Source organism: Triturus cristatus, chromosome 7 (assembly GCF_964204655.1).
Source record: "Triturus cristatus chromosome 7, aTriCri1.1, whole genome shotgun sequence".
Taxonomy (NCBI): Eukaryota; Metazoa; Chordata; class Amphibia; order Caudata; family Salamandridae; genus Triturus; species Triturus cristatus.
The window spans coordinates 78,925,123-78,952,242 of NC_140590.1; the positions used below are offsets into that span (position 1 = coordinate 78,925,123).

The 27,120-nt window shown below is 42.9% G+C and overlaps 1 protein-coding gene across 1 annotated transcript; it reads right to left on the bottom strand.

Moving 5' to 3' along the window:
- On the bottom strand, positions 1-27,120 carry LOC146808865 (phospholipase A2 inhibitor and Ly6/PLAUR domain-containing protein-like). The gene is made up of 5 exons (XM_085615679.1): positions 27,017-27,120; positions 25,129-25,248; positions 19,690-19,839; positions 4,016-4,162; positions 1-1,579 (listed from the first exon to the last, which is right to left on the bottom strand). Exons 1-5 carry the CDS (start codon positions 27,066-27,068, stop codon positions 1,446-1,448), a joined length of 603 nt encoding a protein of 200 aa, XP_085471805.1. The 5' UTR covers positions 27,069-27,120; the 3' UTR covers positions 1-1,445.

Genomic DNA, 27,120 nt, shown 5'->3' on the forward strand with positions numbered 1-27,120 from the left:
TTCTATTCATATTTTTATTGTAAAATTCATCCTATCACACAAACCGGGCGTCAATATATAGGGAAAAAGTCAAAACAGATTGCAAGTTATAATTTTGATGGTTTTAAAAATGAACACCAAAGAGTCATACAAACAGGAATGTTGTGTCTATTTAGAGAAGCTCTGTATTCCAGAAGTGATCCATTTCTAGATATTAAAATAGCAAATAAACCAGTGTTGGCTAAAGGTCTTCTAGGTTTACCAGGTCAGCTCATCTGTGGATTGCAAGGCAATAGTGCCTCACACCCAAAGGACTAAATAACAATAAAAACATCCTTGTGAACGTCACTGTACAATGTCGACATGTGATGACTTTTACAGAATAGCAACCTATTTTTAAAAGCTGGTGTTTGATCATACTGCATCTTGGTCTGCTTAGTTTTACAGAACCGATGAGGTTAGAAAAATTGATTCTGGAGCCTTCACACCCAGGGAGATTATGGCGTTTTCAATCCTAAACTGATCAGACCACCTCTTCTTATCCATTCACAGAGGCATGCACCTGCAATATCTGCCTAGCCAGTCAGTGTTGAGGCACCATCTTCCTCATATCTTTGTTCGACCACTCGGTGTGGAAAGCTTTTAAATAAGCCATGGCAATCACTTTGCAGACAATGTGAGCTTCTGGCCGACTCCAGTCTGTAAATTAGATTGCAAGGAATATTCACCTTAAATATATTTAAATAATTTAATTTCAAATTTATTTGAACTCCCAAATCTTTCAGACTGACTAACTGTCAAAATTCATCTATGAATTCCAAATAAATGTGTTGGAGCAAATTGAAGAATACATTTAGGTAAACTTGAAAAGAATGGCTCCAAAGCTTGATTGAACCCCGAGTTTCATGGAGTGGGTGCTGCGATGGTGGAGTCATCTTCCCATCGCAAGTGATGGGGCATGCTGCTGTTAGTATAAATACTTGACCTTCTGCCACTTATTCCCTGCCTGAAATCTACATTCCCTTCTACTCTGTACTGACATCATGTGTCCTCCTGTGTGCAGTACCTCCATTTCCAATCAGAACTAACTTCACATGTCTGTTGAACCGTAGCACATCACATGGAAACCTATATATTGATATTATATGCCCTGGTAAATTTATCAAAGGAATTACATAGAAACATTGTGACAATCACTGATCATTTCTTCCAAACCAATCAATAGTAGCATGATGTAAATGATGAGCATGGCTGTACTTAGATGCAATGAAATTGGCAGATTGTGCTAGAAAACAAATAAAATCAATGTATGTGAAATGGGCTCATACAAGAGGTCAATGGCTGGTTGACCAGGAGACGATACTTCTAGAAGAGCATACTCAACAGATGCAGAATTCTGAGGAGGAACTATTTTGCTGGGGAAAGGAAGCCAATTGCTGATCTGGAGACGTTGACATGCCCTTGTTTTAGGAATATTTCTCACCGTCGGAGCAGTGGAAGTGCTCAATCTCTACTGCTGGACCATCTGAACAATACATTATTGGTTGTTTACAAGGGTCTTCATTGACACAGGTCTTGGTGGCAACTGTCAAGATCTTGTCTGTGAAGAGAAAAAGAGATGGGTCATGAGAAAGACTGGAGGTGCAGCTTACCACGCCTGACATCAAGGACATTGGCTTGGCCACATCACTGAATCCACTAAATACTAGCCAATGAATAAAGATTGTGAAAGGGGTATTCTCAATTAAAGGATACTAGAATATAAGTCTATATCACATGTACTTACAAATACACCCTGTATAATGTTTATATACTTCCCTAAAATGCATTAAATATGTCCCTGGAATTTACAAGATAACATGAACATGACAAACTGTTTGTCCACATGCACAGCAGCATGTATTCTTCTTACACTTCTATTTATTTCATGCACTTGCTACAACCCCCCTCCTTCTCAATAAACTTCTCAATGTTACCAAAAATTAAGTGTAGAACTTTAAATGTACCCTGAGGTTGGGACACCAGGTAGAGCTTATTCTTCCACCTTGCTCTAGAACCAGACTTCACTCCTCCCCATTTTTACCTAACCCGCAGCTCTTATGATGCAGCCTTTTGCTATACCCATGCATGATAGGGAGGACTTGGTAAAGCGATGACAGGTACAAACCATCAGTTCAAGGGAAGCTAGGGAAGCTAGAGTGAGCAACTTTTTTACTCTTACAGAACTTTGTGGAGAAGTGTGGCTCAATGGTTAGAGCGGCAGACCTCGATGCAGAGCTGTGGTCCGGGACCAGGGTTCGATTCCCGCCGCGGCAGGGTCTCGGGCTATAAATTCCTCGGACCTGATATTCTCGCCTCTGTGCCTATTCTAATCATGGGTCCCATGCTGCAACTCTGGGCAATAGCTTGCTTAATCTCCACAACGGCCCCAACAGCGCTGGGATGCCTGGCTTCACCATGGGGGTGCCCAGGAGTGGACACTTCACTTGGATAGCCAGGAAGGGTTCCTACAGCGGTATGGGTACAGCGCTGAGATACCCCTAGGGGTGATTCGGCGCTATGTAAATACATACACATTTACATTCCAAAAGCAAAAAAGACTGGTTGCATTTTGAGTGACTGAGTTCAAGCAGGAACTTCATAGGAAGATATTAGATCTTGTTCTGAATGGAAAGAAGTCATAATATGTACAAACGAAGGGCAGATATGCAAAGACCTGTGGACCAGTCAGTTATTATTGAATTTTGTCAAATGCCTCTAAGGCATTGGGTGATAAGGAAAGTTAGGTATTTGCCTTTCTTGGAGAATGCATGTTCTGAATCTATGAAGGAGTTAACATATGAGGAGTAGGAATACGTCCTCAATAGATTTAAAGGAACAGATGTGAATCAATAAATATATCTATGAGAGGTAATCCTGCTCCTGCCGCACTGTGCTTTTAAGGAAGGTCCTTGCCTGTGGGCCCACACTGATGGTCCGATCTTTCAAGGAACTGTTCAAAGTCAAATCCCAGCATTTCTCACAGTGAACAATATGCTTGAGTAGATAGAGCCATGTCCTTTGAAACCTGTCTGCATCTTTCATATGGAGAACCGGTCTAGCTCTAAGTCTTTTTTTTAAGCTTTATTTATCCCAAAAATCACAGGGACATGGTACTAAAGAAGCAATAAATCAATAATTCAGTGGCAAAAAATAGTAATGTGCAGTAATAATTCATAGATACATGAAATTACCTTTATAGTCGCAAAATACATAAATTCTGTTTTTTTTTCAAAGAAATTCATTTTGCATATCTTATCAAATTTATTCTGGTACTCCTAAAAACTACACACAGTTACGGAAAATGTCCACAGTTGGCCCTTCATTACTAATGGTTGGCTTATATGTGTCTATTGCTGCCCCTCTTCGCCGCTATTCTTGAAGCATTTAATCTTCTGCCCAGATTTGTATAAACCTATGGGTAGTCCCTCTTCTAAGGGAATACAGTTCTTCCTAATCTTTAGATTGCCTCATTTTGACTACCCATGGTTGGAATCTGGGTGGATCCAGCAGTCTCCAGTTTTGTAAAGTCAGAGACTGGGGGCATATTATCAAGGACTGCATTAAAAATTATCGCCGGTTTAGCGGCAGAAAACTGCCGCTAGAGTGGCGATAATGGGCTTGATAAATATGCCCTTGAGAATTCCAATAGAAGTCCATGTTTTGGTGTCAACATGGGCTTCTATTTGAATTCTCCAGGGCATATTATCAAGCTCATTATCGCTGCTGTAGCGGCAATTTTCTGTCGCTAAACCGGCGATAATTTTAATGCCGTCCTTGATAATATGCCTCTTGGTTGCCAAAGAAGCAATAAAAACAAACTGCATTTTGTCGAAGAGTTAGATTTAAATTGGGAATCCCACATAAGTTAATCATCTAACTTTAAATCATGCGCTTTGATTCCATTCCTGCCTGACTGACACTCTGTAGGTGACCGCTTCCCTTACAAAGCCCCTTCTTAGTCAAATACACCTAAAATCATGATGGGTTAGCATACCGTATTGGCGTATCTTTCCTCCAAAATCCATGCATTTGGTCTCCAGGCCGGTGCACTCCATTGTTTCAATAGACTGGCAGGTAGTGGCGTTTTCAGAATAACACACGGGGCATCGCACTCCATTGGGTGTGTCGTTCCTGGGCGGTACTGTGAAGCCAAAGGAAAGGAAATTATACTTTGGTTTGGGTAAACTTGACTTTATTATGTGCATTGCTGGGTGGGATGTATACTTATGCAGGTCAAACACACTATGGTCTCGAGGCTTGTATTAGGTTCACTTCTTTTTAGGTCTCGCCTAGCGAAAGCAGCGCATGCGCTGCCCTCGCTATTGCAAGTACCTTTTGGAATCGATTCTGCCGAGGGCTTTCATGCACGCGTCTGCATGGACAAACATGGCTGATCTTGCCATTTGTTCATAGCAAAAAGCATGCGAATGTCTGTAGTCCGTAGGGACTGTGGGCAGCCCAATGCCATTTTTCATTCTGGTGTCATAGCAATGGAAATGCTGTTTCCTGTACGGCATGGAACTTGGTGCGCATTCTTGTGTGTTTTGGTTGTTATTTATTGTTACCGGCACGTTTCTTAAAAATATCACTTTCACTATGCCGCTTTCACTACGCAGCTTGTTGTTATTATTATTTATTTTTTACGGTTACCAAAAATGCCGCTTTCAAATGCCACTTTCACTACGCAGCTTGCTATTATTATTTATTCTTACGGTTACCAAAAATGCCACTTTCAAATGCCGCTTTCACTAAACCGCTTTCACTACGCAGCTTGTTGTTATTATTATTTATTCTTACGATTACCAAAAATGCTGCTTTCATATGTCGCTTTCTCTATGCCGCTTTCACTATGCAGCTTGTTATTATTATTTATTCTTACGGTTACCAAAAATGCCGCTTTTAAATGCCGCTTTCACTAAGCCGCTTTCACTACACAGCTTGTTTGCTTCCTTGTTTATCTGCAAAGCTGACACAGTTTTCAAACTTTTATTGGTGCAGAAATTATATAACTCCGCACAAATATTACAACATATTTAGGGTTAATGGTCTTGACTCTATATTTATCGATCTGTCTATACATATGTATCTGTCTTGTACATTTATGGCTCTGTCGGAACATATGTGCATCAGCCTTGCAGATTAACGTTGTGTGTGCATGTGCCTGTGTGTGTGTGGGGTGTAGCTGTAAGTTTAAATACGTGTACATCTGCTGGTCTGTGTGTGTGTGTGTGTGTGTGTGTGTATATATATATATATATATATATATATATATATATATATATATATATATATATACCTGTAATGTCTATCTGTGTATTCAAGTATCTATACACATGTGTATAGAACTGTACGCATATTTAATATTCATCCATATACATATATGTTTCTGTCGATATGTATATGTATCTCGCGGGGCACATATTTTTTTCTCTATGAATACCCAGACAGAACAACGTATCAGGGGGTGGTCAGGGTGGGAGCTGGGGGGTGGTTGAGGTGGGGGGCGTGGTGTTGTGTGTGTCTGCCAGACTTGTCATTTCCAAAACGTTTACTTCTCCTGAGATAGCTTTCTGATTATGGGAGGTGGGGGTCACCAGATGGTTATGGGACTGTCTCTGTGGGGTGGGGGCTGTGAGATCCAGTATCTTCTGGTGCCCCCCGCCTTAGAATGCGGCTCGCCCTTGCGGGCGGGCTCCACCCCTGTGCATGTCAGCTTGTGTTTCTATTCAGTTCTGAGTGTTGTGCAGTCGCTATTTGTTTAGAAGCTGTTACTGATACCTCCCAAAAATATACTTTGGCTCACACACTAGTGAGCAGTGCACTAAATAACTAAATGATTGTGTGACTAACCCGTCCATGAGAAGCCTCATATGTTTTTAGTCTAACATGTATGCTTATGTGGTTTTAAGGTGTGTCAGTGTGAAATTAATTCTAACAACAAACATACCAGAGAACGGTCGTGTTGCATTTCTTTAAAACATGTTGCTCACATTATAATGGCGCTGGACTTGTGTGTGAGTGTGAGAGAGAGACTGGGTGTTGTGTGGATGTTGGTATGTATTCTGCGTGTTATTTGTGTTTCTCTGTTTTACTATCTGCATTACTGTGTGCTTTGTTGTGTAGTGGTTTGCGTGTGTGGTTCTGAGTGTTGCTGTGCATGGTCTGTGTTTGTGTGTATGTTGCTATCTGAGCTGCTGTGTGGACTGTGTGCCTTGTGTGTGTGTTTTGGACAGGTGGGGGCCTGTTCGTGTCTTGCCCACAGCTGCCCTCTCTCCCTGCTGCTCTCCCTCAAGCCTTCTAGGCCCTACTCCTACACCCCCACTACACATCTGCAATCACTACATGGAGGATGAAAGATGCCTTGCGCCCTGTATCAAGAAAGAAAAAGAAAAGAAAGAAAGAAAAAAGAAAGTAAGAAAGAAAAAAGAGAGGAAAACGGTGGTGAAGAAAGAAAAGAAAGAGACAATGGAAAGAAGAAAGAAATAAAGAAACATCAAAGTAACAAAAGAATGAGGGAGAGTGGTGGTGAAAGGTGGGACTTAAGAGGGAGAAAGCCGGAAACAGAGTGGCATTTGCAGCCATGGATAGAGTTGGCAACAAAGATCTCCTTTTCACGAGGGGTCTGTGAAATTTACGAAATTGTATTTCGCATAACTCCACGTAATTTTGGCAAAATGAACACAAAATTACTCCTAATCATGGGAAAGACATGTTCGCCATTTAGAGCTCTATTTTTGTGCGAAATGAGCCCTCATGTCAAATTTTGGCACGAGGACGCATATAACAAAAGCATCGTGAACAGCAGCCACTCGCGTTCTGTTGTTCTCATGCCTTCCCGGTCGGTTTTTACCACAAATGGCATGGAATTATGTGAAATGGTATGATGGAGTCATTTCAGGAATTAAAATGCAATAGGTCTCGCCTTTCATTAAGTTAAAGCCATTTGCTTTGTTATACAATACCATTAGCAAAGCAAATGGCTTTAACTTAATCAAAGGTGAGACCTATTGCATTTTCAATGCTTGTTATATACTATGTACACCTAGAAGAATATCATGCAATCACCCCTCACAAAAAGTGTGTGTGGGGGGGGTCGTTTGTCATTTCTGTGCATCCATGCTTCTTTCTACATATACAGACACAGATGAGTGTGCCTGTATGTATGTACAAGTATGTATGTGAAGATTGTTTTCATGTAAATACACATGTAGGCATGCTGCTCTGTAGGGGGGAAATATGGATTTTTCTGGTCAGTTATGTCCCCTATCTTGGACCCCAACGGTTCTATGTGCATGTTACAAGTACATGTATGTTCCCTCCAGTTCCAGTTATGAAGACGCAAACACAACATGTCAACATGTCCTCTGTCAGATCCGCCATGAATAGGCTGGATATTCCATTCCTAAGTATGAAAGACCACCGGTTTTATATGGTTCACTTATGCCATTTTACAGTCCAGGCAAGTAGGCCCTGATTCTGTCATCAAACTCTTCTTGCCTTCTGCCTCTGAAAACTCCAGTCTGAGCCTGCATCTGTGACCATGAACTTTGTCTCATTCTCTGCGCGGCTCACGAAGCCTGACATCAGCCTATTCTCTGCCAAGAACTGTATTTCACCTTCGAATTATCTGCTTCACTCCTTAGCCGATGCATTCCTGTCTAGTAGTTTAAGTAAACATTCTTCCAGCTACCGAGCAAAAGGCCCGGCTTCTCTGTCTTTATGCAAGTAATTCATAGTCCTGTTACCATGGAATATTCCTACCCCCTCGCATTTAGTGTAGACACTTAGACGCTTGTACACGCACGCACAGTCAGTATAGAATAGATTCTGTCCGAGAGTCCTTCTTTTGTGGATAACATAGTTCTTTAAACATAGGATGTTAGATATGATTTGGGATTAGGTTGACTTGACCCCCCAGACTTTTCGTCTCCACATGTAGAGCTAAATGTCAAGTCCCCTTCACCCCCTAGTTGCACGTCAATCACACGTCATGCTGCTGCGCGCGCATCTATGCCAAGTATTATTTTATAGATCCACCTATATATGACATCATAACCAATTATGTTCCTTTTTACTCCTTATTACGCCCATTTTCGGTTACGCATATGAATCGTCATTTTCCTTATCAATTGTTACGCCTACTGCATTCGCTTCATTGTAATGTATGTTCTATAAAAATCATTTCTTGTCAATAAAGTATGTACTTCACTTCCTGAACCTCCGTGGTGATGGAACTTGGAGCAACCGATTATAATCGATCATTGGAATAAAGCCCATTCCGAACCTCTAATACCACGGATTCTGCCTCTTATTTTACTGAGCTATTTTATTATGTTTCTGTATCAAATTAAGTCCCGGTAAGGAATTTTATTTACCACATGAATGGCGCCCGAACAGGGACACTTTCTCATCTCACGCGCCGGCGGTGAGTTGCAGGCCCGGTCTCCTGCCACAGCTGGACGGACAATAACGCGTACCAGCAGGATTTCCTGTATCTCCCTCCGGTCAAGCGGGGGCGACTGAGGCTGCGATCAACACCCAGACGAGGCGGTGAGAAGTGCGAAGTATCCCGACCAGAGCCTAGCTGAGAGAGCAAGATCCGAGGTATACAGAGGCCCACCAGTTCGAAGTCGAGTCCAGTTTCTGACGAGTCGAGTCGAGTCCAGTTCGGTTCAAGTTCAGTTCAGTCTCCGAGGCCTTCCGTTTCCGAAGCTACCCGGTGAGTACCATTACTGGGGAGGCATTTCTGACGTGCACATAGGTTGTGCCGGTCAAGACGGGTTTGGGTACACAAATCCGGTCTGCACTGTTTTAGCAGTGTATATGTACTGTTTAGCAGTATATCAAGTATTCCGAAGTATCTAGTTATTGTCAAAGAATTATGCTTGGTGATTAGTTATGCAGACGATCATCATGGTTGGTTATTTTAAAGGTTAAAAAAAAAAATGTTTAATGTTTAATGTTTGATGTGTTAAACGTCCTGCATATTGTGGTATGAGTGGTTGTTCATTATTGTGCTTTTGTACTAAGTGTGTTCAAGATTAAGTATCGGATCAGTTCTCAATATGCCGCTCTTTTCGAAATTAAGACAAATCACTACTAGAAAAGGGGTACTCGAAGAAGCCGTCCCTATTCCTCCTAGGGACACTCCAGGGCATTTCATGTATCACAAACATGGCTTAGACGCTATATTATTTCTTGATTTATGGGTAGACTACACCAAGGAATTACCAGAAAGTCAGAGGTGGCCCGCAGCGGGAGCCTGGGATGCAGAGTGCATCATGAAAGTAGAAGAAGAGTTATGGAAAAGGAAAGTCAGACAGTCACAGAAAGACGCCATTGAGTTATGGCGTAAAGAATCTCATAGACGTACAGAAAAAGCACTCCGACAGGAAGAAAAGAATAAAGAGAGTTCAAATAAAGTTCGAGAAAATTTATTAATTGAAGAAGGTATCCGAGTGAAATCAGAACAAGTAGACAGACAAAGAAATGCCCTTATGAATGGTATGTATCCCCTTCTGGCCGAAGGATTACCTAAAGCTACTCCAGAAATACCGAAAGACTTGCCACCCCCATTATTCCCAATAAAGGTACATCCTAAGGGGCATCCTAGAACCGCAGAAGATGTTTTTCTTTCCTCATATTTAGACGACGCAGCTCCCGAATATGCTAATTCCGCCCTACATAGACCGCATACCAGGGAGGTTCAACGCCAAGATCCAGTACCCGTATCCCTACAGCAACAGATCGTGTCACAAGTCCCGGCAAGCACATCTGTTTCTACATCTGTTCCTACAGCTGCTTCTATAGCTGTGTCCACACCTATAGTTGCTGTGTCACGTTCAACGAATCCTTTCACACCCGACACCCCAGATGGGGCTGTGGGAGGTGCTAGCAACATTTTTTCTACGCCACCCAGAATAAATAAACTTACTTTTCAAGAGTCAGCACATTCACGTACCCCCAAACTCATAAATGCCCGTACGCTTAAGGAACTTCTTATAGATTGTAGATATGACCCTGTGCCTGGCAAAGAGGACGAAATGATCATGGCATCATTGCGTATCAGACGAGCTGCGGTGTATTTAGGGAAGTTACCAGGAATGACTGCGCATCTAGATAAAATATATCATTTTGTCCAAACAGGGCGAGATCCAGAATGTATTAACGGAGCTATGGAATACCAGAAAGTGGAGATACAGGGGGAACTGTTACGTTTCCTCATAAATTGTGTGATCAGAAATGAAGACCGACCGGGGGTAGACCCGGAAGCAATGCAAATTCTTACCAGATGGAGCCAGAATATATCAGAAGGTAGACATGATAAACAAAATTGTATAATAGCCATGTGCCGAAAGATCCGTAAAGAAATAGAACGCCTACACGAAGAAAGATTAGCGGTAGACGAGTTCGAACAAAACGAGGAGGAAGGGTCTGGACTGCCCGCAGGACAGTCAGACACCATAGCCTATGTAGGTAGAGGAAGATCTTGTAATAGTAATAGATGTCCTATTGACCCGATACGTCCGATATGTTCAGATAATAACAGGAATTTCCAAATACCTATAATTAACATCAGGTCTAACGAGCATTCGTTCCAAGCCGCCGACAAACTACTCCGAGAACGAAGGGGTTATCATTTCCTCGATTCTATGGATGAACAAGATTTAGCTAGGGCAGCTGTCCATTGGGTGGACAGTCCCGGAAAATATAGTGATGATACAGTAGCACGTACATTTTTGAATCTCACCCCAGATGAACAGCGGTTAGCTGGGATTTATATGATTCAACAACTCATTATACTATATCAGAGTCAGCATTCGGACCCTGGTCCCTTACCTGACATATTGACTGAATTGCTTATGAATAGATGGAGAGGTTCAGGTACTAAATTAATTAAAGAAATTCTAGAATCAAGAAAGCAGTATATTCTTTTTGTATGTTCAGATCGTGTCTCATTGCCCATCAAGGAAAGAACCACGTATCACATGGATAGACAGAATCCCTTACGAGAAGTGCACCCAATAAAGGGCGAGGACAACGAGTTTAAGCGCGTATTTGTATATACGCCCATATCGAAAATAGAATTGTTAGAAATGAAGAAAGTGGTACCCAGTCATGACAAAGATCCAGCGGGTTTTCACCGAGAAATTAAAGACATGTTACTCATGGGAGAGTATACCTATCCCGACATTATGACAATATTAAAGGTATTGATGCCTGCTGGCATTTATGAGAAACTCAGGGAAAAGGAGTGGGAGGTAGGAGACCAAAAGATAGAATGGTCAGTATTAGAAGCGGAAGAAAAGGCCCGAACTGCAGGAGCAGGACTTGGGGATAAAACTAAAGCACTACCAGGTTTATTAGTACAGGTACTGCCACGTTTATTAACTACGAAAAAGGAAGATTGGGGTACAATTTCAGCCTGTAAGCAGAAGCAAGATGAAGACACTAGTGATTACTATGCCCGATTTGAAAAATGTTTTGGTATAAATAGTGGCCTAAAAGCAAGTAGCGAATCATACCCACATCTGTTTGTAACAAAATTAGTAGAAAATGCTCTGCCCCAAGTAAAGAATAGAGTATTAAAATTCGAGAGTACCTGGCAAGGTAACACTCCATCACAAATGTTACAAATGTTACAGTACCATCACAATAGAATTAGAGAGGAACAAGAACATGAACACAGACGCATGAAAGACACGAAAATGAAAATGCTAGTTTCTCAGACAGTTCCAGCTGAAGGACATAAAAAGGGTATGACACATTCCGGTGATTCAGCAGGACCTGTAAAAGGGACATGCAATTATTGTAAGAAACCAGGTCATTACGTACACGATTGTCCAGTTTTGAAACATAATATCACCATAGGTAAAGCACAAGAAAGACCACGGCCACCTAGACAGGACCAGAATGAACAAGGAGCTCCGCAGCATGCACAGTCCATGCCAGCTTCACAACAGTCTATACAGTTTGTGCCAGCTGCACCAGCGCTGCCTGTTGCTGCCACACAAACCACGACACGACAACTGTACCAGACCGCACAGTACGACTATCCTGATTATCAACGATACGCATGAACAAGCCTAGAGAGGGAAGTTGACTTACCCCTTATCGAGATCCCTGTAGATCAAGAAGGACCTTATGTACATAGTGAATTATTAGGCCAAGACAGAAAATTTTTACTCGATACAGGGGCAAGTCGAACAACCATAAAACGTAGTGAAGTTCCAGGGGCACCCCTCTCAGGCTCACAGAATATTTCCCTTGGTTTTTCAGGAAAACCTATTGTTAATGAAGTGTCACAGCCTCTCCCACTTACGATAGGACCTTTGACCCGAACTACAGATTTATTGCTTACTAAATCATGTCCAGAAAATCTGTTAGGAATAAAAACACTGAAAGCTCTAGGAGCTATAATATGTTGTTCTCCGGAAGGAGTAAGGTTGTTTTTACGTGATTTTAAAGGTCACTATGTGTCTAGAGACATGGATCCCCGACTGCAGACTTTACCTACACATCTATGGGCACAAGGCCCTACTGATGTTGGATGCATGAATATTACACCATATCGAGTCACATTAAAGGCAGGAGTGGTGCTACCACGAATGCGACAATACAAGTTACCACCAGATGCTGTAGTGGCTTTACTACAAATCATTGACGAGCTCATTACCCAAGGAGTAGTTGTAGAAACAGACTCCAATGTATGTAATTCACCGATAATTCCGATTCTTAAACGAACAGATCCAAAGGCCCCGCCAGTATATCGATTGGTTATTGATCTGCGCGAATTAAACAAATGCATTGTGCCACAATTTCCTGTGGTCCCAGATATCTCGTCATTACTGACAGCTATTGATTCCGAAGCGACATTCTTTACTGTAATCGATCTCAAGAATGCCTTTTTCAGCGTCCCAATAGATCCGGAAAGCCAATATTTGTTCGGATTTAGTTTAAATGGGCGTAGCTTTAAATTCTCACGCGCACCTCAAGGATTTACAGAAAGCCCCAGCATCTATAGCCAAGCACTGAAACGAGAACTCGACAGTATCCACATGCCAGTTAACACTGCTCTGCTTCAATACGTCGATGATCTGCTGATCACCGCGAGAAGCGAACCGGAATGTGAAAAAGCATCACTGACAGTTTTACAATTTCTGGCCGAAAAGGGGCACAAGGTGTCCCCTTCTAAGCTGCAATTCTGTGTCCAGCGAGTTATTTATCTTGGACACTCGCTGTCCAAGGAGGGAAGGCAGCTTACACCCGACCGCATTCAGTTAATAGCTAACATGCCAATACCCAAGACACAAAAGGAGGTGCGGGCTTTCCTAGGCCTCACTTCATATTGTAGGCAGTGGATCCCTCAGTATGCATTTCTAGCAAAACCACTCATTCAGTTGACAACACAGGAGGCAGCCACATCGACTGTTCTCCCTTGGACTCAGGAACATACACAAGCTTTTGAAAGCCTAAAGAAAGCTTTATGTCAAGCACCTGTTTTAGCAACGCCATGTTACAGAAAACAGTTTACACTCTTTGTTACAGAACGCGAAGGTACTGCCTTGTCAGTACTCACACAGGAACAAGCAGGAGCACACAAACCATGTGCTTATTTTTCTAGTACATTAGATCCCGTAGCTCAGGCTTTGCCTGCATGCCTAAAATCAGTGGCAGCGACAGCTTTAGCAATCAGACAAAGCGATGCCATAGTGTTAGGACATCCACTGACAGTTCAAGTACCACATGCAGTAGAGGTTCTTGTAAATAGAACGCAAACACAACACTTGACTATAGCGCGACTTACAGGGTACGAACTTACATTGTTTCAGCCACATATAGAAATCAGACGCTGTAACACATTGAATCCTGCCACACTTTTGCCGGTAACCGGAACAGACCCACTAGCCCATGACTGTATTGAAGTTATTACAATAACGACGAAACCTAGACAAGACTTAACCGATGTCCCATTGTCAGACCCAGACCTGACATTGTATGTAGATGGTTCATGTATGAGAACAAATACAGGAGAGTTAGTGGCTGCTTACGCAGTCACAACAGATACTGAAGTCATTGAAACAGATCGTATAAATACTTTGTCAGCTCAAGCCGCAGAGCTTATCGCTCTGACACAAGCCTGTATTCAAGCCACAAATAAAAAAGTCAACATATACACTGATTCACGTTATGCATTCGGAGTTGTACATGACTTCGGCGTGCTATGGCGAGAGAGAGGTTATTTAACTTCCCACGGTGCCCACATTCAGCACGGACCCCTCATTCATGCCTTATTAGATGCAATACATCTACCCACTGCAATATCAATTATGAAATGTAAGGCTCACACGAAGGTTACTGATATCATTTCTCAAGGCAATGATCTAGCCGACAGAACAGCTAAACAGACTGCTCAAACTCAAACCTCCGACATGACAAAGACAATAGTCCCGATGCCGACACATTGTATGACAGTTAAAGATCCTACTCTTGACGTAATTGACATCCAGACACATGCCACACCAGATGAAATAAAGAAATGGACCGAATTAGGAGGGATCCAAACGGATCAAGGATGGATGATGAAGGAAAAGTCTGTGTGGTTCCTTCCTGATTCAATGGTCCAAGTTATAATTAACACTACACATAGTCCAGCACATCTAGGAGAAAAAGCTATGCTAGACAGCATTCAACACATTTGGTTCAATAAACATTTGCGAGCAGCAGCCAAACAAAAAGTTCGTACCTGTATGATCTGTTGCCAGTTCAACCCAGGAAAAAGTGTTCCCGTAGAACAAGGTGGATTTCATCCTCCTAATCACCCTTTTGAAGTACTCCAGATGGATTATATCCAGATGGAACGATGTCGAGGATTCAAATATGTTCTCGTAGTTGTCTGCGCTCTGTCCCGTTGGACGGAGGCATACCCGGTTTCAGATTACACTGCCCCGACTACTGCCAAACAGTTAGTTCGAGAATTCTTCCCACGATACGGTTTACCACGTGTTGTTCACTCAGATAACGGCCAGCCGTTCTCATCCGAACTAATGAAACATGTTTCACTTCTGTTAGGTTATCAGTGGAAATTCCACTGTGTCCGACACCCCGAAGCAGCAGGTCTCGTAGAAAGACATAATCAGATACTGAAAATCAGATTGTCCAAAATATGCAGAGAGAAAGGTGTCGACTGGGTAGTAGCGTTACCAGTTGCACTCTTTTACATGAGAATGGTAGCACACTCTCGAACAGGGCTATCCCCGTATGAGGTGATCTTCGGCAGACCACCTAATATGTGGGGGACGCCTATACCACGTAAAATAACTGATGTTGATTGCAATATGCTGACAGATTACCTGGCTTCCTTGATGTCTGCACTACAATCTTGTCGTTCACAGGTAGCTGCAGCCTTTCCCGACAATACTGAGGTGAAACCCCATGACGTAGTTCCGGGGGACCTTGTGCTTGTGAGAAATTTCGACCGAAAGACTCAGCTGGAGCCCAGGTGGAAGACACCCAAGTTGGTCTTGCTGACCACAAGGACAGCCGTGAAGATCGAGGGCAGGAAAGGATGGGTGCATTCAAGTCATATCAAGAAATTTCATGGACTTCCTTCAGATGTAAACAGCCCACCTCGTGTGTCCTCACCCATTGACTCAAAACTACCTTTGGCTGAAGCCACCAGTAAGGAACTTTATAAGCCGAAACTTAGACCCAAACCGTCGGACGATTTGATTGTTTAAGTCCTCTCCTAGGTGAAGCGGTTGAATCTGCCTCCGACATGTATCCCCTAGACCTGAATCATGGACAGTCGCGAAAAATGATGAAACGACAGGCGTATTGTAAATCACTGCGTAGCCATTGCATAGTGACATTATTAATCTTGTTTTTCTTAAGTCTTTTAATAATTACTGCAAGTATATTGTTGCACATATATTACCCTATTGCCAGAAACGTTTACAATGTTACTGCTGAACATTCTTTTAGTGACTTACCCCCGCATGAATTGTCTTATAGACTTGCGCTGCGCAATAACACTTTCATTAGTATGTTACATCATTCCCATCAGACTAGTAATGCAACTAATTGTTGGGTGTGTGGCCGGCTCCCTCCCTATCAGAATTATGAAGGAGTCCTGCCTTTCTTCCCACATCCGTTTACACATAATGGCTCCTGTGGAGCATGGTTTAGTTTAATGAATTCCATAGACTCAGACACAGCAGTTTATCAAGACCAATGGGTATGGGGAAATCTGAACCTAGTTTTATTCAAAGTCTGTTACCCTGACAAGGAGGGTCGCCCCAAAGGAACAGGAACTGATCTAGAAAATGAAGTATATGGATTAGGTAACTTTACACCTAATCTCATGATTCTAAATGTCGAATCCGAAGTTGAACTAGTTTTACCAACAATGTCAGTATTCCCAGCGAAGGGTGAATTGTGTGTAAGAAAGGTTGGTTCCATACATATGGGCCATAGTAAATGCACTACTACAGTAGAATTCAGTGATCAAGGCAAATCTTCATTTAGAGCTTATCGCCACTCCTACTTTATATGTGGTCAGACTGCATATATGCGTCTACCTCTAGATTGGGATGGTACCTGCTACATTGCATTTCTTTTACCACCTGTTTTCCTAGCTCCTCCTGATTATTATAGAAATATTCATTTAGTATACAACAGAGAGCGGAGAGATCTCCCAATTGTCGATTATACTGAGACGGCATGGGACAAGTACGTAGATTTCAATAAAGGTCTCTTTCCCTATATAGGTACTGTTACTAATAGTAAGCTGATACGTAGATTAACTAGAACCCTTGAAGCAGTAGTGAATGAAACTATTTCCGCTTTAGGCAATTTAACAGAAGAGCAGTCTGCTATGCGGATTGTTGTGCTTCAAAATCGTCTTGTCCTTGACGTCATCCTGGCTGATAGGGGCGGAGCTTGTAGGGTCATCGGATCAAGCTGTTGCATTTTCATACCAGAAAATTCGCCATCTGTATATAAAGCTATAACTCGCCTTCATAAGATTATAAGCCAGATACACCAGAACCCAGGCACTTGGACTTGGTCCAGTTGGTTTTGGAGTGTGATATCAGCCTGGGGATGGAGAGTTCTATCCTTCCTAGGTATTGGCCTTCTCATACTATTCAGTTGCTGTCTATGTCTACAATGTGGACCAGCGATCTGTGGTCTGTGTGCCACATCGTGTATTCCACCACCAAGATCTCATTCGTCACGGAAGAAGAAAGAAGAACAAATGATGTTATATGAACAGATCAATGGATTGATGAAGATTGATATCTCTTAACGGGCAAGTAGGGGACAAGGAGGGAATGTGGAAATATGGATTTTTCTGGTCAGTTATGTCCCCTATCTTGGACCCCAACGGTTCTATGTGCATGTTACAAGTACATGTATGTTCCCTCCAGTTCCAGTTATGAAGACGCAAACACATGTGCGTCCACCGTCAACATGTCCTCTGTCAGATCCGCCATGAATAGGCTGAATATTCCATTCCTAAGTATGAAAGACCACCGGTTTTATATGGTTCACTTATGCCATTTTACAGTCCAGGCAAGTAGGCCCTGATTCTGTCATCAAACTCTTCTTGCCTTCTGCCTCTGAAAACTCCAGTCTGAGCCTGCATCTGTGACCATGAACTTTGTCTCATTCTCTGCGCGGCTCACGAAGCCTGACATCAGCCTATTCTCTGCCAAGAACTGTATTTCACCTTCGAATTATCTGCTTCACTCCTTAGCCGATGCATTCCTGTCTAGTAGTTTAAGTAAACATTCTTCCAGCTACCGAGCAAAAGGCCCGGCTTCTCTGTCTTTATGCAAGTAATTCATAGTCCTGTTACCATGGAATATTCCTACCCCCTCGCATTTAGTGTAGACACTTAGACGCTTGTACACGCACGCACAGTCAGTATAGAATAGATTCTGTCCGAGAGTCCTTCTTTTGTGGATAACATAGTTCTTTAAACATAGGATGTTAGATATGATTTGGGATTAGGTTGACTTGACCCCCCAGACTTTTCGTCTCCACATGTAGAGCTAAATGTCAAGTCCCCTTCACCCCCTAGTTGCACGTCAATCACACGTCATGCTGCTGCGCGCGCATCTATGCCAAGTATTATCTTATAGATCCACCTATATATGACATCATAACCAATTATGTTCCTTTTTACTCCTTATTATGCCCATTTTCGGTTACGCATATGAATCGTCATTTTCCTTATCAATTGTTACGCCTACTGCATTCGCTTCATTGTAATGTATGTTCTATAAAAATCATTTCTTGTCAATAAAGTATGTACTTCACTTCCTGAACCTCCGTGGTGATGGAACTTGGAGCAACCGATTATAATCGATCATTGGAATAAAGCCCATTCCGAACCTCTAATACCACGGATTCTGCCTCTTATTTTACTGAGCTATTTTATTATGTTTCTGTATCAAATTAAGTCCCGGTAAGGAATTTTATTTACCACAGGGGAAGGGCAGTGCATTTCACAAACGTGCAGCCACTCAAAGCCAGTGGGCAGCCATTATAGCTTTACACCTACTAAATGTTATAAATTTGCAGCGGTGCAATATCTCCATAACTCTGGCTCCCTAGCCCAATTATATATTCGCATGCAGTGTGAATCAAATATAATGAAGGACACATTCTTATGAAAGCACCACACATTGTGTTAAACTATGTGAACAGAGAAGAACATTGTCACGTTGAGATCTAAGGTCCCTCAGTTAATGGTGCTGAATTTTGTTAACGATACATTGAAAGAAAACTCAGATGTTAGAGGAGATACTACGGCAGGCATACAGAGGAAATGTTTTGGGAAGTATGATGGGTCTTCTTAGTGCTTAATCTGAACCGGTGGTTTCCGGTGGTCGGCATCTGCACTTAATTGTCAACACCAGAATGTTTGCCTTTCAGCCACATGGTGGTGCTGTTTGCCTAATTTTGTGATGAAGAGAAAAACTGTTGTTTTTCTATAAACATTAAACATGACTAAGACATGTCATCTAAATAATATAAGAATAGCCTGGGCGGCAGGCATTAGTCATTTTTTTGTTTAAAAAGTCTGAATTGTCCTTGGCAGCGCGGACACTGCCATTGGGTGGTGCTCACTGCAGTGGTCTCCGGACAAGGATCCTGGCACATATTTATTTACAAATTAAGTGATGAATACACAGAGGCTGTGGTGGAAGGGGAGTTGAACATTGTCCTGTTCCTTTTAGCCACTGAAAATGAAATGTGTGTCCTGGTGGGTTGGTGTGGGCAGCAGGCATGAAGGCAGGGGAATATCACCCACCGAAGAAGAACCAGGGATCATTGAAACCTCCTGGCCAAGAACAGCACTGGAATGGTGGCCATATGTGGCTTTGAGTTGTCTTTTGATGAGGTCTCCAGACCCATCAAGTCTTGCATTGTGACTACTAATTTCAGTCTTTCTAAGAAGCGAATAATATTTTGGGACCTTCAAAGAGACTTTCTGCTAATGGAGGAATGGGGCTTCTACTCTGGACTGTTCTGGTTCAGACTGCAAGGCTCAATGTTTTACAGGCCTGAGCTCTTCAACTAATTTGGAATGAAAAAGAGAATTGTTTTTAGTCATTATCGTTTCAGCTAGGCACAGTATGATATTTGAGGTCCACTTACCAACGAGATCCCTAGCATTGCAGTTTTCCTCCTCGCAGAAGCTTTTCTGCATCCGGAACTGGAAGCCTTTGATGCTTTCACTCAAGAAGTAGTTGCTGCAGTTCTGGTTCTCTGCACAGCCCTTGAAGGTTATGGATGTTGTTTGGCCATCTATGGAAACACAAAGTCAATAAGGTCACCCCGCCTCAAAAGCCAACAAAACACATTTCCATGATGGAGAATGCCCAGCAAATCAATGCTCGATAAAAACAAACAGGCTGTGAAGCACTCTCCTACAGAGAGGGCTTCTAGCCACCACTTTGCAACTTTCTGCAGATACCATGACCTGTGTTCATAAAGCACACTTTCACTCCTTGGGGTATCTTGGAATTGTATAAGAGATGTTTATTCCTAGCCAACTCAATGGCACTCCCTTGATCAATCTCAGAAAGGCTAAGTAGACCTGTTGAAATTCATAGAGCAGATTAATTAGTCCTCTGAGGCACCATACCTTCTTATGACACCTGATGGTGCTAAGGGATTAATGTAAATAATGTGTTATGTTTGTTAATATACAGTACAAATGTCATAAAAAGGGTGTAAAGTGTGCAAAGCAGGCAGTTTTTAGTCTTCCTAGTTTGGAAAATGCCAACAACCCATACGTTTGTGGATACTGCAAACTCTGATCACATCCTTCCGCACCCTGGAAATGGCCATAGAATGAGTCCCCTCCAAGATGTTGGAGAGCAGTTTATCACCGCCATATTTGATAGGGACGAAGGGAAAGGGCTTTGTCCAAATCAAAAATGTTTTCCCAATGGAGAAAAAGAAAGGGTGCATTTGTGTAGCGGGCTGCATCCGCCGTTTGCATAATTCTATGCCATGTGCAAAACACAGTTGTTTTCCCCTTGTTTAGGCGCCCAGCCCTCCCGAAGCCTTGGGCAGATCTAATGCAGCTCATGCCTCCCCCATGATATTGGAAGGTTTTTTTTCCTCCATCACACAAATAACGATTTGTTTTTAATGCAAATTTAAAGATGGCAAATAAAAAAATCAAATGTAATTAGGGATTTGTGATATTTTAGATGGTGGTGAAATTCTAAAGTATTAACATGCTCACCCAGTAACTATTTTAAATCCTTCTTGCTCCAGATCTACACCTAACATAGGGGAGAACACAATTTCTGCGTTCATGCCAAGTTTGCAGTCAATCCTATCAGTGTTTCTTGCTCATAGCAACATTTCATACAGGATGCTAAAATGGGAAAACAGAACATATAGACAAGTCCAAAGATGCCTGTCAGTGTGCTAGAGTTGCATAGTGCGGGTCGGCGGCTGCAGCTGGCCTATGGCAAGGCTTGCACCAATCCTGCCCCAGGCAGGCAACTGAGATCCAAGTGCAGCTGGAATTGGCTACAGGGCCTGGCTTTGTCCAGAGCCAGCACCCAACCAATGTTGGGCAGCCAAGACCTGCTGTGCAAACCTTCTTCCATGTTCAGTGTACTTTGGCCACAGAGACTCCGTGGCTGTCAGGCCGTGCACTGACCCAACCCCTTGTGGGCGCCAGCCCCTGGTGCGCGTGGCCTTTGGGCATGAGCGCTGCAGGTAGGCTACAAGGATTAGCTGTGACTGGGCCCTTCACCCAAATCATCGCAGTGGGTGGTGAACCTTGTGGCTGGGTGGAGTGGGCAATGGCGATAGTGCTGGTCTTTGACCAGGTCACTTGCCGAACCCACTGCCAGTGGCAAACCCCCGTTGATTGATATTGTAGGCAGCTGTTTCCAGCGCCACGCATTCTTTTCCCTATTTATTGTTTTAAATGATAAATTATTTCCACGTTTGGATAGGAATGTCCTTTGCATGGCATGCGGGAATGTCCCAGTGTCCTGAGTACTTGACTGCATTTCTAACTGGTATCCTGACTTCTTTTTCAGCCCTGCTGTCCCTCTAATCTAAACATGTGCAGAGTCCTAGAAATATATTTTACAATGTGAGGTCCTGGCCCTGTCCTGTGTCCTGAGAGGCGGAACAAGCACGCCTTAATTGTGTTCAGAGGACTGTTGTCCCTATCCTGAGCATATTGTATAAAGAGGGGGTGAAAACATACCATAAAGCTGACTTTTGAAACTGCCTCAGCTGTCTTGCTGGACTATTGTTTTTCCAAAGACATAATACAAAATATACACATACACATTTGTCAGCGGGCGTCATCCAGTGGCCTGATCAATTGTCATTTCCATTTTGCTTCCACCCAACTCAGCATACTGCATGGGCCACTGGGGCAGCCTACTTTGCCCATCAGCTGCCTTCTCTTTGAGTCACTGCACAAACCCTGTGGACATTATTCACATCCACCTCCAAATGGTTCCTTTCTCTTCAGTGATAAACCTGCTTCTAAGCTTGCATTTTCACTGAAGTAATTTTTTATATTGTCTTTAAATATCGGCTATTTTCTTGCTTGTAATCCTAATTACATTTGTCCATGATCATGTAAACTTCTGCTGTTGTGGGTATGCCTAAACCCTTGTGCTGGCACCCTCTGTGTATGTAAGAGTGTGCGCACGTGTAGTGCATGTAGCACATTTAATAGTTGGACTGATTGGATACCCTAGTCCCGGCATATGACTGGTGAAGGATAAGGGTGGAACGTTTCTCCCAGCCATTGTAAAGCCTCCATTCCTGTGCTTGGTGGGTTGCAATCCAGACCCAGAGGTGAGGAGGTTGGATACAGGACTACCTTAAAAAATTCCATAAAGTCTTTTGATAACAAGGGACTGCTGATTAGTTTTCCTGAGCACTACCATTTGTTTGATGGTAGAAGGGAGGTGTGGGGATAGAGGTATGTTGTGTGGGGTGAGGGCATGTTCTAGGTCAGTCCTGCCTCTATGCCTGTCCTAAGTACTACTTCAGTTTAACAGATGACATCCAGATGAAAATACCTCATACCTCATTGTGCCTGGGTGCTGTGTGCTCCAATTCAAAGACAGCCATAGTGCTATCTACAATGAGAAACATCACTCAACACTTAGTCTGTGTCTGGAGAGCAGCCTGAGGACAAAACTTGAAATAAGACCCACTTCAATCAAGTTCTATTGTTTGTTCCAGTGGATCCACATCCCCTGTCTGGAAAATGTGTCTGGCACTGCGGCTCAAGCCACCCCACTTTGTTCAAGTTCCAAGTCCTTCAAGGCCAGTGAAGGAGTGCTGTGCAGGGAACTTGAAGGACTGCTGTGAAACTAAGGCTGATGGCTGACTGACTGCCAGTATCCCAGAGGTGAGGGAAAATGACCTGAAGTTTATTATTTCTGCTGTGGGAGCTGCAGATCTTCATGAGATGCCTAAACACTGGCCTCTCCTCACACTCAACAATAGTTGAAAACAGCCTATTGCACTCTGTGCACCTGCTTTAGGCACCACTGCTCATTTTTAGGAATGGGGAATGTATTTGTATACAAGATAGAGAAAGGAAGAAAAGAGTAGGAAGCAGAACATTACAAAACAGTGATAAGGGGAGAAAGGAGGGAGGAAAAGATCCTGCAAGAGTGAGATAAAGAGACCGTAAGTGTAGAGTGGTGGAAGAAAGAGGCATGAGATGGGTTCAAGATTAGGCAGCCTTGGTGTTTGGTAACCCCAGCTTACAACATGGCTGGTGGCGGTCTCCTAAGAACTCTCAGTATTTACAAACCTAAGCACTGGTTGGGGTAGTATTTCAAAAAACAATACAAAGATCAGGAAATAAAAATTATGATTACTAATTATTCAAGCACATTGTTTATGTTATTTTATGTTTCTCATGAGTCTCTCATGAATACTCTTATTATTTACATATCGTTGGATAAAGTTCTGACTGCTGGGACACAAGCACCCAGATACTCAATTTCTGTCTTACATAAAAAGCAAAGAGACAAGAACATGTTGAAGCCCCTGGTGTATATAATCATTGAAAGATGAAAAACATTTTACCATTGTGTCCCCATTGGACCTCAGTGCTCCTGACATGTACGGATCCACCCCATATCTGTTCTTAAACTAGCCTTACATTGCCTCATGATGCTCTTTCAAAGGCGAGGCACATCTTCTAAATGTTCAGGATTTGTTTCATTGTAGGATTGTTTTAAATTAGCTCACTGCTCTAGTGCACAATCATTCGATCAATACAACTGTGCTGTCTGTCTCTGTGCCCTGTGATTACAACCCTAATGTAATATTGTCAACCAGGGACTCGTGTGGCGGACCCTGCATTTACCTGTTGTAGTGTTCAGGGTTTGTGTTTGGACCTGCACTTCCCCATTATCTGTCAAGCAGCCTTGCAGCTGGGCTCATGGATCTTTTGAAAGACTGGTCCCTGTTGCAGCCCTTCTAATAGATCAGCAGCATTCATGAAGTCCTTCCAATGGATGAGTCTCTTCCACTAATGTATAACGGAGACATGCCATTGGCTCTCAGTATTTCACATCACCCATCAGGGAGTGCTGAGGGAGCAGGTCAGTGGCTGGTTATGCACTTCCCCACTATCAGCCATGGCTCTGATCTTTACATGTCGTTAAATGTGGTCTTTTGATTGGAGGGTTCTTCTCTATTGGACCCTGAGATTAGGGTTTCATCTTCTCATTATCTGTCCATGAGTCCTGGTTTTGTTTCTTCCTAGTTTTGAATATAGGGTAGTATTTTAGACCTTCACCTTCTCATGGGATATCACTGGGGCATCAAAATATTGCTATACAATCCCATTGTCTATACTGCGGAACTTTTGATTGGACCTTCTTATAATTATTATTTGCTATGGAAAATGATTCTATTGACCCTCACCTTGTTATTGTGTATAAATGGCTGTGATTGGACCTTTGTCTTCTGGTAGTGTATCTCTGGCGCATACAGATGTTCTAACATGAGGCCATTCTCTGTACTGAGACACTTGCTAGGACTGTCATCGGATTACTTTCTGTGAATAGCAGTGAATGGAGCCGCACCTCATGGTAGAGGCCTCATCGTATTATTTTCTATGGAGTGCTGGGATTGGACCTGTGCCATGCCTAGGTCTATACCAAGGCACTTTGATAGGATCTTCATCTTATTATTTTCAATGGAGGATTCTGATTGGACCTGCACCTTCCCATCTTTAACCATTGCTCCCTGTGATTGGTGCATCATGTTACTTCTGTATATCAATGTCCTATGGTTTGACCCTGCCATCCATTTGCCTTCCATAAACCCTCAGATTATCTCAGTCAACAAAGAGGTTTAGTTTCCTCGACAACATTCCCCTGTGTTACAGATGACCAATGCGACCAGTTGTCCCTCACTGGCCTCTCTCGTGGCGCACCCCTGCCTCAGCGGACAGGCCCATTGCCACCCCTGTCTCCCTTTCAAAGAAGCAGTCTACACTGCTGTGGTGTACCTTATATCCTCACAATAGGGATCCTGCACCGCAACCCTGGTGCGTGGCCGCATGACACCTACCGTATGTGAACTCCAGGTAGGTGTTGTCGCACCTGGTTGTGTGGCCTTCACAGACGGTCTGGTTGCCAGAACATGTTGTGCCATTGACGTTCGAACAAACTTCACAGCTCAGTGAGTCTCCTGCAAGAAAAAGTCCTAATTATTAATTTATTAAGAAGGGGAAGGAAATGCACTACAGATGAATGTACCAAATGCCCACCCCCCCAAAAAAAAAGAATTCCTTAATGCTTCCTGAACAGAAGAGAAGCATAGCCAAGCACTGGGAAAGCCAATACGTGTGGCTTTGTATCAGCTAAGCTGCTGTTTCATTTTTTGACAGTAATGTGCCTGTGCAGATGGGTGAGTTAGTGAATATAGTGTAATGGTTCAATAGCTGAATGAATACAGTAATGTGTGAGTTGGTGAATTGACGAATACAAGTGTGGTCGAGTACATGGATTCAATGTTAATAGCCAATGCCGCTGGAAACAGCTGGATTTTGCTATGCGAATTTTTTCAGCATAACTGTGGATCAACACTGTGGATCAACTGGTTTTGCCACATAATTTAACCTCTGCTGCTGAGTGAGTACATTTAAATAAAAAACATTATCAAATGTTGCTAAAATAAAGCTGCAACTTGTGGTAACTAAGCCTAGATGCAGACACTTTGCTGAGTTGTTAATTGCTGTATTAAGGACTCTCCGACTAATGAGGTGCGACCTTCGCCCAGACGGTGTGAATATCCCATTTGATGGACTGAGTGCTGGCTTTTGTCAGGAGCCTGGAATACATCCTAAGGGCTTTCAGATGCAATTAAAACAGGTTAGAAATCGCGGTTCTTTCTTTGTCTATGACGAAAATGTAAAGAGAGCATTCAAAGTAAAAAAAACACAGAAAGTAAAGAAGCAATGAAAGACTTATTTATTATTCATTGGGGCGCGTCATCGGCGTCCGAGCCTATGCAGAGGGCACACACGAGGAAATGAAAGAAAACAAGCGGCCCTATCCACGGCTGTCCCCCACAATGCATAGATCTACGTTTTTCTGCAGGGCTATTTCAATACCAATTTATACATGTGTGCAAACACCCCCGAGGGCTGAAAACTGAGCGCGCGGTCTGACGCACTATGACGTCGATTAAGAAAAGCTGCAACACTAACAGAAGGGGGCCTGAGTTCTCTGGAGAACTACAAGAATATTGAGACTATTTTTTTTAAGATATTCGGGAAACAATAATATCTGAGCCAGGCGATATTTCTGTCGATGACATTCCGAAATACAACCACAGGTTCACCAGAAGCCAGGGTGAAGCTGGGAGGAAGTATTGTGTCTACAAGTTACTCACTTTGAAGAAGTTGACACAGCTGAAGCACAATGTCATGAAATGGGCTCGGGTCAGGAAGAGAGAGCAGGCAGTGGAAGTGGCAGGCTGGATGGCCCTGCCTGGCCCGTGAAAGAGCAGATACTGAAGTCTCTATAATCTGGAATAATTCAGCTTTGTATGCAAGATGGCGGAATGCTTCTGGGCAGTGTAAACGGACGCGTTTGTGTTGCCAGTGACTGGAACCCAAAACATGTGCCTGAAAATCGGAATAACTCTGGAAGTGTCCAGGAGTCTATTGTAAACAATCTGTTTTTCCCCCCCAAGGACCTCTCCCGTTGATATGAAATGTGGGTTAGTCAAATAATCAATAAATGAACATCTCCAAGTGCATCAATCAATGATCCTGTAATTGAACCGAGAAAACATCTTATCCAATAGAAAGACTTGTAGCAAAATCTCCCCAGGTCAATAGATCTTACCATAACACACATGCCAAAAAAAGCATGGCAGAAACTACAGCTAACAACATGAAACATCACATCTGTGCATTACAGAGATTCAAAATCAGAGGGATGAAACTGACCTCTAGATATGAAGGCAAAGAGGATGCTGATGCTTGCAAGGAGCGCCTTCATGGTGACGAAGAGCTTGGAGCTTGATGTGACGCGGCTCAGGATCTGATAGTTG

What these genes read in the sequence shown, in the direction of transcription:
- LOC146808865 (XM_085615679.1), bottom strand. Translation starts at nt 27,068, where the DNA reads ATGAAGGCGCTCCTTGCAAGCATCAGCATCCTCTTTGCCTTCATATCT. An exon ending in CAATGCTAGGGATCTCGTTG is followed by an intron (nt 4,163 to 19,689) that starts GTAAGTGGACCT and finishes TTGGCTTCACAG; the next exon opens with TACCGCCCAGGAACGACACA. An exon ending in AGGAAAGATACGCCAATACG is followed by an intron (nt 1,580 to 4,015) that starts GTATGCTAACCC and finishes TTCTCTTCACAG; the next exon opens with ACAAGATCTTGACAGTTGCC.